Source organism: Tenrec ecaudatus, chromosome 10 (genome assembly GCF_050624435.1).
Source record: "Tenrec ecaudatus isolate mTenEca1 chromosome 10, mTenEca1.hap1, whole genome shotgun sequence".
NCBI classification, from domain to species: domain Eukaryota; kingdom Metazoa; phylum Chordata; class Mammalia; order Afrosoricida; family Tenrecidae; genus Tenrec; species Tenrec ecaudatus.
In genome coordinates, this window is record NC_134539.1 from 112,086,985 (window position 1) to 112,104,432 (window position 17,448).

Genomic DNA, 17,448 nt, shown 5'->3' on the forward strand with positions numbered 1-17,448 from the left:
TACATTGGTTGAAGGGTAAAATAAAGCACTAGAATACTAAGGTATTAAAGACCATCAAGAGTACATCAAATGACTTACCGACTAAGTAGGAATCAACCAGAACTATAGTATGCTTTCAGCACACATGGGTTAAACTTGCAGTGTCTCCTTGATTTGCAAGCCTGCTGTCACTTCATGAAGTTGACAGAACTGATTTTTTTTAAAACTCCTACACAGAACAGGAGGCAAGTAAGCAGCTAACATGTTAAATAACAGACGCCTAGCCCAAAATGGAAAATAATATGTACTTTGCCTAAGTAGAGACAAACCAGCTTTTCTATGCCTGGTTAATTAGCAACTAGAAATATAAGTCCAGAAGGGTCTGGGTCTGTTTCTTGAGATTCTAGCTAGGCCTTTAAGTTCTGAAATGCTGCTATTTTCATCTTCCTGGTTTGTGCGCTCAGAGTTGAGCATCCACTACTAACTTTTCTACATTACCTATATATAAACTTATTTATTACTTGCTTATTAATTTGGTTTGCCTCTCTGGGTGATTTAACTTTAGATTCCACCATGGTACCTAACTTGGGGTATATGTTACACTACATAAGCCCATTCCAAACTCACCGAGTCCATCCTCACACATAGATCATCCTATAGGACTGTAGAGCTGCCCCATAGGGCGTCCGAGGTGTGATCTCTCTGGAAGGGGAACAGCCTCTCTTTCTCCTGTAGAGTAGCTGCTGGGGTTAAACCTCCCACCCTCAAGTGAGCACTTAAGCACTGCATCACCAGGGCTCTTTGCTGTACTATATGGATATTCATTAAATACAAATACGTGCTCCTTTATGTAAACTGAGTGCTGTGTACATATGAATAACTGCTTTTGCACTTCACTGGAAATGTATCACTTTTGTTGGTTTTGTTATCAGGAGCTAGTTGAGAAGTCCAGACATCAGTTAAGAAAGTATATGTGAGAAAACATCATTGAAAATCTTCACATACATTTTTGAATATCTTTGTGTAAATAGGAAGATGCTTGTTTCCAATTAATTGATGTTTCTGTTTCCAAACTCTTTGAACATTGTTCTTTTCCTGTTACTCTTTATTTATGTAGACACTGATTTTTAGGCTTTATGGATTCAGTGAAGTGTCTTATAGTAATTAAGGCCAACAACGTCCTCTTCACTTTCAAGGAATGATTTTTTTGGAGTAACTCTGATTTCTTCTTGGCATCCTCAATTATTCTTTAAACTCCAGTTAAACGTGTTTTGTAGTCCCACAAATGGTACCACCAAAAACCTAAACATAGCTGCCATCAAGTCCGTTCTGACTCACAGAGAACTGCTCCTTAGAGTTCCCGAGACTACTCTTTATGATATATTTTAACAATCCAAGCAGGCATGTACAATTGTTGGCATCAACAGTTTCAGCTCCTGTCTCTTTTTCCTTCCCTCCCCCACCCTACCACCTCCATGAACCGTTAATATATTATGTATTGTTATTATTCTTTATACATGTCTTACACTGTCCATTCTATCTCTTCACCTACTATCCTGGTATTCGTCTCCCTCGAGGGGCTGAGACTACCCTTTATGGGAGCAGGCAGCCTATTCTTTGTGCTGCTCCTAGGTAAACAGCTGGTGGGTTTAAACCACCAACTTTGAGATTCACAGCCCAATATTTAGCTCACAGCATTATGAGGGCTCATTGACAAATGACCTTGGGCATTTTAATTTGTGTAATATTTACTATCCCTTCTCAAACCATTTAATATTCACTAAGAAGTTGAATCATAAGTCATTTCCCCTCAATCCAAAACCAAACTCACCGGCATCCAGTTGATTCTGACTCATAGTGACCCTAGTAGGTCAAATTGCAACTGCCCTGTGGGCTTCTGAAACGATAATGCCTGCCTTACGGTACTGAGGTAGAAAGCTCATCTTTCTTGCATCACCGTTTATAGGCTGTGGAGCTAGTTTGTAAAGCTTCCCTGCTTGGGTACCCTCATTTCCAGATTAAGTTTAAGCTACTATGTTTTTGTTTTCCTGCTATGCACAGTGATGTTAACATAATAAGGAGATTGTCTCTGAACACAGCAGCAGTGATTCAATTGGGGTGTTGTATCAATCTTAAAATGCATAAGAGTGAGTTTATATTTCCTTTTAGTTATAGATTTACCAATTTGGTAATATGTCTGCTTCTTTATCTGAATTAAATATGCATTTTCGAGAAGCTGCTTATCTCTTATTTCAATTTGGCTGTAGAGAAAGGATTTCTTTCGGTATCTGGAGAAGTGTAATGCTTAACCCATGATGACAGGTGTGGGGATCTCAAATCTGTAACACGTGGAAGCGGATCACCAGGCTTTTCTTCCAAGGCGCTCTGGGTTAGACAGACTTAGAATCTATTTGATGCAACTAAGAACAATAATGAATGTCAGAGGATTTATCTGACTACACCCACCTATGTTGTTGTTGTTTTTTTGCTTGTAATATTTATTTATTTATTTCATAAAATTTGTTACACTTTTTACACCCACCTAGTTTTAATGTAGTGATTCAAGTGTTATTTGCAAATACAGATATTCTAGATGAATGTTTCTCCACCTTTAATATAGATCAGAGTCACCTGGAGATTGTGTTAAAAACATGTCTGAGCTTTACCCTCAGAGTTTCTGATTTGGTAGATCCTGGATGAAGCGCAGTAATTTTTATTTCTAATATGCCCTTTTAAAATCAGTTGATTATATCAAAAGGGGGCTATCTGAGAAGGTGAACGTTAAAAAAATTAAGTATCCAAATTAATTTGTGTGAGAGCATGTATTTGCTATTGCTGTAATGTGGCATTTATATGTAATCTGATATTTTCTTATACATGAAAATTAAAAGAATTTAAAAGCAAATCTCTAAATCTTCTCTCTTCTGTTAGCTGCAACAGAAGACTTAGAAGAGGAGGAAAGTATAGTGGAAAGAATATAATATTGGTATCTAAGAGACCTGAGTTAAATAATTGCTTTTGACATGTTTCTTATTTGTTGAGATAACGAATGTGAATGGCTATGCTTGTTGTAGTTGTCCATCAAAAGTTATTTTTTTTAAAAAAACTGGCCTTCTCAGTTGGTTTATACACTCAGGAATCTTTTCAACCTCTTTAAGTGTTAGGTTTTACCCAAAGTCGTCATTCATAAAGTAATTGAGTCCCACAATTGCAACCCAGTGAACCTATAGAAATGCAGAGATGGAAGATATGGACCCTGTTCTCTAAGTGCATGTTCCTGACATCCACAGCATGTTGTCTTTTGACCTAGGACCTCTTCCTTTGAGGTCACAAAATCACTGTCATATCTTTAGATAGGATTTCATGTCTTTGCCCAACTATATCCAAAGAAAAGTTTCTTTTATCGAGTCTCCCATTATCAAGTTTGAAAACCTTTTGCACAAGTCCATAGCAGACTTATCCTTGGGTCTCATTGACTAGAATTAGAATAATTATCAGCGGGTTTCAAAAGTTCATGGAAAAATTCCATTATCTTTTAATTCAGTTTTTCTGTGAAGAGCCCTTTTTTTTAACTTTGAAAATTTTATGCAGATATATTGAAAAACAAAACAAAAAACTTCAGTGATAAAATAAACATTTTCTCCTAGTTTCCAATCTTTGGGGAGAGAGGTCAAGCTAGGGGCGGGTATCCCCATCCTTTCCCTTGTTGATGTGAAGTCTCTCACTGCTGAATGAGTGAAGACCCTTGTCAATATCTCTTTGGATCAGGGATAGAGATCATTTACAGCACTTGTGAGTATGGATTTAAACAAAAAATGTCCAGTTATTTTTCCTGAGATGAGGAGTCTGGGAGAAGAAAGAGGCTGTAGTTATTGGGACGAAACTTGATTCGGTGCAAAAACAAGAAAGCAGTGCCCCATACAAGGGTCATTGTTGGCTTTTGTCAGTTCCCCTTGACACCTTAAGAGCATGTAAAGCATGTAAAGATTTTGAATCTGATCTGCCACTTAAACACCATTTCATCGTTTGTTAAAGGGCTAACTTTGTCAAAGGGGGCATTAAATCCCCACCCTGATGACATAGTTGGTTATGTTTGGGCTGCAAAGAGAGGGTAAGAGTAAATATTAATGTTATTATTAATTGAACATTTACTAAGTGGCAGGCATCACCATGCTAACCTTTACTCACATTCTCTCTTTCATCCTTCCAATTCTGGAACCTCCCCGGCAAGTCTGTTCTAGCTCTCATATTGACTCTATTGGACACAACAATACTGCCCCATATGGGCATCTGAGGCTGTCAATCTTTACAGGAGCAGACTGCCTCTTCTGACTCCCTCGGAGCACCTGGTGGGTTCAAACTGCTGACCTTGCAGTTTGCCCCCAACACATAATCCATGAATTTTTGAAGCACCACTTCCCTGTGTATGTGCTGGCTGCCAAGTAAACTGGGGGAAAAAAAATTAGGTATCTGGCATCTTCCATCTTAGGAGGCGATGGGGTTGGGGGGTGCGAGGCGGGCTGTGGGCAGGGCTCGGTTAGGAGGTGAGAAGGGTCTGCAGTAAAGAGATAAGATGATCATCCATGCCATGGCTAGAGAATAGTTTGGGGCAATTTATTATGAGGTTCAATTGTGTGCGGTAGGCCAGGAGCCAGTGAACATTTTCTGTTAAGGACCAGATAGTAAATGTTTTAGGATTTGTGGACCACATATGGTATCTGTTGCATTTCTTCTTTGCCTACTTAAAACCAACAAACAAAAAACAACCCTTTCAAAATAACTAAAAACAAAACTAACAAACCAAAAAAAAACCCCATTCTTAGCTAGACATACAAAACAAAGCTTAGGGCCTGCATTGGCTGAAATGCTGTAGTTTACCAAGCCCTCCCTAGGCCATGAAAATGCAGAGGAAGGGAAAATCAGTGGGGCTAGCGTCATCATTTGGAAGCTTTATGAAATTCTGACAATTGAGTCCTGCTCTAGAAGATAAATGGGATTGGATTGAGAGATGTGTTCTTTCTGAAGAGATCAATAAATAGATAAGCAAGCCTGTGATGCCATCATAACACAGACATGCAAAGAATCTTTGGAAAGCAGCAACACATTTACAAATGAAATAGGCTAATTGCAAGCCAGAGTAGAGTACTGTGGCCTGAATACCTGGGCTGCCTCAGCCTCTGGCAAGCCAACCTGTGAAACAGCTCTGAGAAACTAAAGATGTTCCTTTGGCTCAAAGCCTGCATGTCGACTTGAAGTCCAAAAGAAACAGTATCTCATGTGACAATTGGCTCTTCTAGTGGGAGCTGTTGCAACTATGACTAATTAAAGGACAAACATCACTTGCTCTTGATTTTTAAAAATATATATTTTATTGTGCTTTGTTGAGAGTTTACATAGCAAATTAGAGTTCCAATTTCTATACATATTGTTCAATGACATTGGCTACATTTTGCACATATGTCAACCTTTTTAGTGGTTATTTTGATAAAGTATTCACAAATCATATATCTGCATGGTTAAATTGCTTTTAAAATGAGTTGTACACTCTTGATCTCTTTACCATACCTATGTGCGCAGATTGTCATTCATCTTCCATTGGTTATGGCACTGAGGATGAATTACAATAATCATTGCTAGGTCATTTGCTGAACATTTTTTAATGAATACCGTGTGCCACGTCCTTCCGATACAAATGGAAAAACTCACAGTCTAGAAAGGGTGAAAGAATATTCATAGAAATAATTGAGACAGAGAAGGAAGGATTAGAAAGTGTGTGTGCAAAGAAATTGTTAGTGCCTAGAAGAAGGTATCACCAGTTAGTCCCAATTTAACTTGCATGTAGACTCAGTTTAAATACTGTTGTCCTTTAGTAACTACAGATTCGATCCTTAATATTTGCCAGTTATTTTGCAAATCTGTACCACTGATCACAAAGCTACCTGTGTGAAGCACTGTTGAGAAAAGTAGTAGTTCTACTACAACAACTGTTACCAAGCTGTTGTGATCTGCATTGTGTACACAGTATGTAACTATAGTATTTTTGCTTGGTCACTTAATTTTTTGTTTCCAACTCCATTGGTGTGACTGCTGTTCTTATTATTACGTACCATGGAATCAGCTCCTACTTAAAGAAACCTTATGTATTGGAGCTGACGCTGTGACCCCCTAGCAATTGGTGCGACTATTGGACCCTAAACATTTTTATTGTTTCCCCCAGTAAAACCTGCAGAAAAGATTATTTGGGAGGCAGAATGATGTCACCTTCCCCACCACCCCCCCCAAAGAATCCCCATTGTAATTCCTGAATCTAGTGAATATATTGTTATATGACAAAGGACAACAAAGGTTGCAGATGAAATTAAGGTGCTAATTAGTTAAATTTAAAGTAGAGAGATTATCCTGGGTTATCTGAATGGACCCAGTGTAATCACAAGGATCCTTAAAAGTAGAAGATGGAAGCAGAAGAGGAAGTCCGAATGGTTCAATGTGGAAAAACTGAACCTATGTTTTCTGCTTTGGAAGATGGAGGAAGGGAAGGGCCCATAAACCGAGGAGTACAGGAGACCTCTACAAGGAAGGGAGAGAGTTATCTGCAGGAAAGAATGCAGTGTGACCAGTGCCAGACACCGGCCTACTAGACTGATATTGTTAAACCACCAAGTTTGTACTCACTTGTCCTAGCAAATTGGAAAACTAATGCAATTATAAATACCTCACTCTATCAAGAGGAGACTGATTAAATCGTGGTACGGCCACACAATGGAAAAATTATACATGAAAACAAGCTATTAAGTGAAAAAGAGCAAAGACATAAAAGTCGATACAATGTGCTTCCATTTGTGTATTTTAGAGAAGGAACAGATGCTACCAGTATAGTGATTACTTCCGAGATGGGGTAGAGGACGCCTGACAGATGGGGGAATAAGGAGAGGAAGACGTGTTAAAAACTCTTTACACTTCTGGAATCTTGCTTATCATGTTCACATATGGAAATAATAGTTTTTAAATGTGTAACATGCAGGTAGGGACCACAGAGTTTTCTCAAATTGGATCATCTTTTACTTACTGCCATCCAGTGGAATCCGACTCATAGGATCCGACTTTAGTCTGTGAAATTGCTTTGTCAATCCACTTACATCTAAGTTACAAAATAAATAAGACTTGCAAAGTCTTAGTCCAAAGTGGCCAGGTTTTAGGCTAAAGTTATATTATTAAAATTGTATTGTTGCATGTCTAGGAATATAATTTCAAAATCCCTAGGTTCTTTAAGAGTAACTGCAAAACAGGGAGGTTGAGGTGAGGGAACAAGAAGAAAAAAGAAAGGAAAAAATGTTATAGTCAATGTTTTCTACTTCTTAAATCCATATATCCTATAACAGACTAATAATATTTAATAAACACCAGCTATTGACTCTTGTGGGATTGTTCCGTTATACTTCTACTTAAAAGTAGTTAGCTAAGTGTATGAGTTAGATTTTACACTCTTCAAAACATCTGTTTTAGTACATGAGTTCTTGTAACATACATTCCATACAAAGGTTGCAACACTGCAATTGATACTTAGAATCTGTTTATTCTGAATGAAAACTTTTTGTTATATTGAATGTATTTTCTTTATCAGATAATAATCCTCATTTTTCTCCAAACAATAGCTGGCCAAAGGGATATATTTCCATAAACATCCTTATTTAATTTTTTATATCTTCATAAAGAACAAACAGAAACTGTTATTCTACTTGTTATATAACCTATTCAGTGTATCTTTCTCTCTCTTTTTAAAAAAATATATTGTGGTTAACTTATGCATAGCCAACCAGTCGATTCTGATACATAGGGACCCTACAGGGCAGAATGGAGCCGCCCCTTCCCATTCGGGCAGGATAGAACTATTCCCTAGGTTTTCAGAGATTAAATCTTTATGAGAACAGAATGCTTCCTTTTTCTCCGAGAAGTGCGGGTCCTGCAGTTAACTCACTCTGCTACTAGGACTCTTTCAAACTTCTGCCATCAAGCTGATTTCAACTCATAGCCACCCTAGAGGACAGAGTAGAACTGCCCCCGTGGGTGCTTCTGAGACTGCAACTCTATAAAATTGAAAGTCTTATCTTTTTCTTACGAAGCAGCTGGTGGTTTCAAAACTGCTGACCCTGAGGGTAGCAGCCCAACTTGTAACCACTGCACCACAAGTGTTCTTTAGCACCCAGAAAAGGTTATGTGTACTAGAAACTCATGAAGCTCAGCAACATATTTTAAGAAACACTGGGGGGAATTTCTGTAATACGAAATCAAGCAAGACTAGGTTGAAGTCAGAGACTTGAGATGTTCTATATACAAAAGCCAAGCAAGGGAGTGAGTTAAAGAATCATCTTAAAGTTCACTAAAAATGCTTAAAATCAAAACTGGCCTTAATTTGATCAAATCAAATACCTTTTAGCATCTATTTAGATAACATTATAATGTTTCTTATTTGACTTAATACAGGGGGTCTTCAAAAAGCTCATGGAAAAATTCTCTGATCATTTGATTCCATTTTTCTATGAACTTTTGTGAACCCCCTCACATGATAAACTATATTAATTGAACATCTAGATATTAGTTTTACCTTACACTCTTAGATCAAGTCCTTTATACCAAAAGTAAGACAATTCTCTCTGTAGAATACAGGAAAAACTCAGCAATTGGAATTACCAGGCACCTCAAGAAGCAAGAGAAAGATAGATGAAGGACTAAGTTTGGGAGACTGATTGAAGGTTTATACGAAGAAGATTTAAACCCTCAGTTGCCCCTCCCACTATTCCACCCAAGAAGAGAAGCTTATCAACTGAGTTAGTAAACCAAAGACCCCAGATTGGTAATCCTCCTGGATTTGGAGTAAAGTGCAAAGATGCTGGACTGAAAATGAGGATAGCATCATAGTCTAAAGTGAACTAAAATTAAGATTAGGGTTGCTATGAGTTGGAATTGACTCAGCAGCAGTAGTGGGTTTGGCTTAAGAGTATGAGAAGATTTAGCCATAAGTTAAAAGCAAGTTAGGGAGATCAAGAGATGACTAATCTCAGGTTAAGCAAAAAGTTGTGCAAGAAATGGAACACCATCATAAATTACAACATGGCCCACTTGTGACCAAAACTACATAATCATAGCAATGCAAACATTTAATGTTGACTTATTTTAAAAGCTTGTTAAAACCATATTGAATAAATAACAAAAGAGAAATGAGGGGAGGGTGCAAGAGAACTAGATAATGAAACAAAGTCATTAGATGATGTTTAAAATTCATGTATCCAGCGAGTAGCATAGGAAAATTTTCTAAGTGGGTGAAGGGAGATGTCAGACAGTGTAAGACATGACAAAATAATAATTTATAAATTATCAAGGGTTCATGAGGGAGGGGGAGCAAGGAGGGAGGGAAAAAATGAGGAGCTGATACCAAGGGCTCAAGTAGAAAGAAAATTTTTGAGAATGATGATGGCAACAAACGTACAAATGTGCTTGACATAATGGATGGATGGATGGATTTCGATGAGTTGTATGAGCCCCCAATAAAATGATTTTTTTAAAGGAAAAGAAAGAAAATTTTCTATAAATGAAGTGAAAAGCCAGAAGAGGCCACTAAAAAGATATGAAAGGAATTCCATATGGTAGAGGTTAGGGTTGTAGACCTAGGACTGCTATTTTTCTTTTTTTTTAAATAAAAAAGTGTTTTATTGAGGGCTCTTACAGCTCTTGGAACAATCTATGCATCACCTGGATCAGACACATGTGTACATATGTTGCCATCATTATTTTCTAGGCATTTCTCTTTTTTTTACATTTTATTAGGTGCTCATATAACTCTTACTACAATCCATACATAGACATACATCAATTGTATAAAGCACATCTGTACATTCTTTGCCCTAATCATTTTCAAAGCATTTGCTCTCCACTTAAGCCCTTTGCATCAGGTCCTCTTTTTTACCCCCTCCCTCCCCGGTCCCCCCTCCCTCATGAGCCCTTGATAATTTATACATCGTTATTTTGTCATATCTTGCCCTATCCGAAGTCTCCCTTTCCCCCCCTTCTCTGCCGTCTGTCTCCCAGGGAGGAGGTCACGTGTGGATCCTTGTAATCAGTTCCCCCTTTCCAACCCACTCACCCTCTACTCTCCCAGTATCACCCCTCACACCCCTGGTCCTGAAGGTATCGTCCACCCTGGATTCCCTGTGCCTCCAGCTCCCATATGCACCAGTGTACAACATCTGCCCTGTCCAGCCCTGCAAGGTAGAATTCAGATCATGGTAGATGGGGGGAGGAAGCATCCAGGATCTGGTGGAAAGCTGTGTTCTTCATCGGTACTGCATCGCACCCTGATTGACCCATCTCCTCTCCTAAACCCCTCTGTGAGGGCATCTCCAGTGGCCGACAAATGGGCTTTGGGTCTCCACTCTGCACTTCCCCCTTCATTCACTATGGTGTATGTATATATATATATATATATATTTTTTTTGCATGATGCCTTATACCTGGTTCCTTTGGCACCTCGTTCTCACACAGGCTAGTGTGCTTCTTCCATGTGGGCTTTGTTGCTTCTGAGCTACATGGCCGCTTATTCACCTTCAAGCCTTTAAGACCCCAGACACTATCTCTTTTGATAGCCGGGCACCATCAGCTTTCTTCGCCACATTTGCTTATCCACCCGTTTGTCTTCGGCGATTGTGTCATAGAGGTGTGCAGCCATTGATATGATTTTTTGTTCTTTGATGCCTGATAACTGATCCCTTTGGGACCACGTGATCACACAGGCTGGTGTGTTCTTCCATGTGGGCTTTGTTGCTTCTGGGCTAGATGGCCACTTGTTTATCTCCAAGCCTTTAAGACCCCAGATGCTATACCTTTTGATAGCTGGGCACCATCAGCTTTCTTCACCACATTTACTTGTTCACCCGCTTTGGCTTCAGCTGTTGTGTTGGGAGGGTGAGCATCATAGAGTGCCAATTTAATAAACGAAAGTATTCGTGCATTGAGGGAGTGCTTGAGTAGAGGCCCAAGGTCCTTCTGCCACCTTAATACTAAACCTATAAATATAGACACATAAATCTATTTCCCCATCCTCATATATATATATTTGCATGTACATGTCTTTGTCTAGACCTCTACAAATGCCCTTTGCCTCCCAGCTCTTTCCTCCATCTCCCTTGACTTTCCTCCTGCCCCACTATCATGCTCCATCCCCACCTGGGTTACAGCTATACCTCTTCTTTACGTAACCTTACCCTTGATCATTCCCTACCAGACCTGCCACTCCCCCCTTACCACCATTTTGGGTCCCATGTGGTTCCCTTGTCCCTGGGTTTGTTAACACCACTTCCTTATCCCCCACCACCCCCTATCCCAAGTCCCCCCGGAACTGTCGGTCCCATTATTTTTCCTCCAGATTGTTCATCCAGCCTGTCTTATTTAGACAGACCTGTGGAGACAATAACATGCATGTATTATACTATTGCTGCTATTTCAAAAGCAAACTATTTGTCTTAGATATTTTTCTAAGAGTTACATACAGTATATGAAAAGAAAAAAAGAAAGTCTTATTTTATATACCTGCTATTAATTTGAGCATTTATATATAGTTTATACTCTAAATAATTTTTAGTTGAAGTAGCATCGAGTGTCATGTCTTGATCTCTCTCATTCTCCCTCACTTACCACAGGATCAAGGACGAGTGAGTAAGGTTTTATTAATGTGAAGTTAATAGAGCTTAAACGTCACTGCTCTGCACTTGCGTGGTCCCCTTCCAAAATGTGCACAGGGACCTTAGCAAAGTTTTCACACCGTCATCTTTTGTAAATTTGTGAAAGTAAGATGATTTTATCCACAATGCATTAAGATCATTGCATTTTTTCCACCCCAATCCCTTCTTTGTGACCCTTCTCCTCCTATAGGGTGATTAGAACGGCTGTGGCATTTTTTAATTATTCCTGTGTGTCCTTTTTCTTTATGGAGGTCTCTCAAATTGTAAGTTTTCTCATACTCACAACACTTGCAAGGATCCATCCCTGAATCAGCAAGATCTCCTTTTCAGACTATTAAGCCCTAGTTCAAAGAACTTAAGATGTCCATGTATTGTTCGAATTGAAATTTAGAACTAAGTATGCTAGTTGCAGATAAATATTTGTTCCACGAACCTGCTTAATTGATACCTATTACCAGTGCATTGTCCTTGGTAGAGAGGAAGGGCAGTTAGAAAGAAAGGGAAGACCCCCTGCGACCGCGGTACTCATCTCTGAGGGACACAACCCCTTTGGGGGTCGAACGACCCTCTCGCAGGGGTCGCCTAAGACCACTGGACAATGCATAAATATTTCACAATATGTAATTGCATATTGTTTTGTTTAATCACTATGCTTTAATTATGTTCAATTTGTAACAATGAAAATACATCTTGCATATCAGATATTTCCAGACGATTTCATCACAGTAGCAAAATTACAGTGATGAAGTAGCAACGGAATTAATGTTATGGTTGGGGGCCACCACCACATGAGTAGCTGCATGACAGGGTGGCGGCGTGAGGGCGGTTGAGCACCGCTGCCGTACAGGAAGGACTGGCACAGCGACTCGACTGCAGCAGTGGGCTCAAGCATACTAGTTGCTCGGATGGCGCGGAGGACCATGTTTCCTTCTGTTGTACAGAGGCCACACTGGCTCAGGACTGACTTGATGGCATCTAGCAACACTTCCAACTTAATGAATCCTGCCAACTAGTAAGAATACAACATAGTCTAAAAATGACTACAGGATCACAACTAGAGTTACCAGAAAACTTTTCTTTAAAGAACATTTTGGAAGAGCCCATGTAAACCTGCCAAAATATTTAAAATGATGAAAACTTTAAAATCTGAGTTAATATAATTTGGATAGATTAATTTGGATTTTTCTTTAGCTTATATATACAATGATTGTGACAAGCCACTTTTGATAGGTTAGTATTTACATTAATATGTCTTCTGATATGACAGCATAGAAGAATTAAAAGCAACTCTGAACTCTACCTTACTAAATGACAAAAATAAGGCAGATAGGGAATAAAAAAATTTCCCACCCAAAATGCAAATATGGCTTTGTATTTGCAGGACTTAAAATGTTATTTTTGGTCATTTTGTTTAAAATAGGAAGAGGGAGAGATAATAGTGAATGAGTCCTGCTTATAGGAAGGAAATGCTAAAATAAGTATAGGATCAGGGTAGGAAAATAGCAAGAAGAAAGTAAACCAAGAGCAAGAATAAAGCAGTTACCAGAAATAGTAATTCTGAGCCTACTTTTATTTATTTCCATTCGAAAACTCTTCACTCTGAAGCTATTTCTCAGGTTGAAACACAGTCTTAGCTTTGAGAATAACCAGGATAGTCACAGAGTAATTATATATGATTAAGTTTCACTGACTGGTCGTCTGAAGCCTTGATAACATATTCATCGGCACTGTCTGGGGATAACTCACTTTCTAGCAGCTGTTACCAAACAGCAAACATTTGAATGGAACTTAATGGGCCAGAGTGGGAGATTTTTCTGTTCTCTCTCCCTCTCTGTGTTGTTGTAATCATAAGGGGAAAATACTCTTGTGTTACCACCTGCTAATTGTTTCATTCCTTTGTCTCATTTTGCTTATCTGTCATCTAGACAGATTTTTAGAAGAGATTGGAGAATGGGAGAAAAGAGTTTAAGTTGTTTCCTGGCATCTATCAGGGAAGTTGGGTAGGGCGTGTCTTTTGGCTCTTCCTTTAAACGCTTGTTAGTAGAGGGACTAATGAGGTCGAGTTTGTGGGTTTTATTCCCCAACCAGGACTTGTGTTACATCAAATGGATGCCTTTGGATACGATGATAAACACAGACCTATCGCCAACATAGAAAGGGTTCAGAGTGCACACCGTGAGGGTTAGTATCTTCATCTTTACAGAAAAACAACATTGCACAACCCATTGCACAAATTGGAAACCCCAAAAAATGCTTCAGCTGATCAAGCAAGCCCTCCTCAGTTGATATTCATTCACTTAACCAGTCGCCTTTGGGCTTTATTCTTTCTGAAATAGCCACCACTAACCAGAATGGCACCCTCTCACTTCTGAGCTAACATCAACTCTGATGTCTGCTGCCTTTTTCCCTCTCGCTTATGGGCCAGCTCCGGCATCTGGATCTCTGAAATGCTCTTGTTTGTATTACAGAGCTCTCATTTGGAAGACAGTGAATCAGCAGTGTTACTTTGCTGTGAATGTGAAGAATCAGAAATCTTTAGGGATTCCAATGTACGTATATGTTTTTATGCAACCTTTGGTGAATCAAGTGAAAAAACTTGTCGGTGAATTTGGCTTATAAATAAATGCAGCCTGTGTTAGTACCTATTATTACATCTTTTCAGCCTTATTCAGCCGAGTATCAGAACCACACATTGATTTGAATTTCCACACAGTAAAACAGTAGTTTATTATAGTAACTGATGAATTTCATGTTGAGCTTTTCTGGTTTAATGGGTATACTAGAGAATCAGGAGCTGATGACTCATTTAGACTGAACTCTCACCACTTTTGCACATAATCCTTTAGCATAAAACTTGAGATGAGAACTTTAAAGGACTAGTCTGATCATATTTAAACTGCACCTTTTAAAATAAAAGGAACTGTAGTGGTACTGCTGAATAAGTGTTGGATTCCTAGCTGTAAGGTCAGAGGTTAAATCAACCAATAGCTCCATAGGAAAAAGTTAAGGCTGGCTGCTCCCATAAAGAGTTAGAGTTTTGGAAACCCTATACGAATCATTATGGCCTGCAATCAACTCGATAGCAGTGAGTTTGGTTTGGATTTTGGCTTTACAATAAATCCTGATACTAAAATGCTATTTTGGGATTATTTAAAAACCTGGAAATTACAAATATTTTCTGGAGTGGTTGAGTTTAGTGATTTAGGGGGAACAGATTTCTTTTTGCTTGTGCTTTAGTAAAACTGCCGATTCTAAATTTCTAGTCTTAGAACCTTTCAATTCTATATCTTTAAAATTGTCAATTTTATTCCTTAGCTCTTAGAACCTCAGAGCTTCTTTTTATATGAGGGGGTACCCCATAAAAATGAAATCTGCCCCCAAAGTTATGTACTTAAATTTTTTTTATAAAACAGCCTTGTCACCTTCAAAGTACTCTCCATTACACTTAATACATTTGTCAAATCTGCGATTTCATTCTTGGAGACATTTTTTCAAATTCATCTGTTTGCATGGCTGACAGCACCTCCCTCATTTTTTTCTTCACCTCTTGGGCAAGAGAGGCATGCTGGCTAAAACTAGTTCACTGAGATGGCTGCATGAGCAGGTGCATGGTCATGGTGGCAAAACTAGACCCCTGTCTGCTACAGATCAGGCCGTTTTTTGTCATACGCTGTTACGCAATCTTTTCAGACTAAATAGAAAGCTTGATTAACAGTCTGACCTGGTGGAACGAACTCCGAATGCACTACAAGTTGACATTTTCATCCCTTAGGGAAGTGGACATCTGTCCAGAATGAGGTTTGTCATCATTTGATATTTCACCTTTTTTGAAATGAGAAACTCACTTGAACACTTGAGTTTTTCCCATAGCACTATCCTTGTAAGCTGTGTTCAACATCACAACAGTTTCTGCGGCATTTTTCCCCAAGCAGGAAACAAAATTTCACAGCCACATTCTGTTCTCTTAAATGAGCCATCACAAAAAATGTAGTTTGAGCAAAACTGCTTTCATGAAAAAATTCACTGTGTCCAAAGAGAACCTTCCCAGGAGATGCTACTGGATGCACTGACTCAGAGCAGAGTTGCCCAATGCTCACCTTGTGGGAAAAATGCATATTACCCAGGAGAGCTTTTTCCATTTTTTTTGGTGGTGGTGGGGGGGCGCTACCTCACATATAGAAGCACTGCATGACATGTTTCATATTATCAGCAATTTCTGATAGTAGGTTTCCTAGTATCAACTCATAAATGCAGTACATAAGATTGAAAATATGTAAGATGTACAACTTTGGGGGATCAGAAAGAAGATCACTATTAAGGAAAGTCACTTTATTCCAAGACTGAAGGAGTGTAGAAAATTAGGGAAGGTGGTAAGGGGAAATGTTTTTTCTTTCAATAAACTCATAAATTGTATATATAGAACAGATGTGTCTCAAAACCATGGTAATATCAGTGAAAGTCACTTTGCCTTGTTGTGCAACCAGCTTGAAGCAGATTGCCTACGTTCCCTTAACTACGATTCCAAAATCCAAAAACTCCAAAAAGTTTTCAATACATTTCCCACAAAACCTGACTTGAATTGTTAACAATTGATACCTTTTATTTATCCCACTAAAGGTGAGCACTATGTACTTTTCTCCAGAAGTGTACTGTGCTTGATAAGAGATTGCCCTGAATTACACTGAAGGGTTTTGGGTTTTTTTTTTTACAATATGTGGAATATGCGCTCTGATAGCTTGTTTTCTTTTTTTTCCCCCTGTTACCTTTCTTACATAGAAAAATAATTGGAATTACAATATAGATCCAGTCCAGCAGGATTTGCATGAGATATTTTGAACCTGTACTCTGTTTCTTTCCTTTATTAAATGGTCATAGAGATTGGGAGGGTCTATATTAACAGTGAGGGAAAATATCTTTGTGCTCTTAAATAATTTGTCTACTAATTTAAATCATTTATCTATTGACCATGAAGACAATATGATAAATATTCAGTTGGCTGTAGAAGATTTGATAATCATAATCTGAGAAGGCAAATAAGTGACTCAGAATGAGTGTATATATATTTGTGTGCACAATAATCTCCCCTCAGACCAGAGCCTTGAGTGCATCTCTCTCAGTAAGGAATTTAATTGTCTCAGTGGGATTTTCCCTGTCCCTAAAGCCCATTTTTTTGTGATGGTTATTAGTAATCCTTTTCCCTGTTGTAGCTAGTTAGTGTAGGGGCTGCTACTGGAGCTACTGGACTTTCACCCCTCACATCACATACACCTAATGCCCTGACTGTTGACAATGTTAAACAAAATAGTATCGTAAATACTGAGCTAGGGAGTCAGCCTGATCATCTCACATATAGAATATGAACCTATTTAACTACATTTCATGAGATTACTATTTTTTTTATTCCAACAGACCCACAACGTAGTTGCTGACTTATTTCAAATTACTATGTACCCAGGCTAAAATTAGAAAATTACTTGACCTGACATTTGATTATGTATTGCAGTAGGCAGTTTAAGCCCAGAAATAAATCTGAGGAGCTCTTGCTTTAAGAATGTGGACTTGGAGACCCAAAGCCCATCTATAGGCAACTGGACATCCCCTTATGAGGGTCTAGGGAAGGAGACAAGCCAGTCAGATGCAGTGTAGCAATGATGAAACATACAACTTTCCTCTAGTTCCTAAATGCTTCCCTCTCCCCCCACCCCCAACTGTCATGACCCCAATCCTACCTTACAAA

General features: G+C 38.7%; 1 protein-coding gene across 2 annotated transcripts in view; it reads left to right on the forward strand.

Moving 5' to 3' along the window:
• Nucleotides 1–17,448, forward strand: part of SSH2 (slingshot protein phosphatase 2) — a 256,657-nt gene that overhangs the window by 51,728 nt on the left and 187,481 nt on the right. The window contains exon 2 of one of the 2 annotated variants that reach the window (XM_075561265.1): nt 14,180–14,260. The exons of the other annotated variant lie outside the window; for it this stretch is intronic. Within the exon in view, the coding sequence (XP_075417380.1) occupies nt 14,180–14,260 (81 nt within the window). The remainder of the gene's footprint in view (nt 1–14,179; nt 14,261–17,448) is intronic. 2 annotated transcript variants of the gene reach the window in all.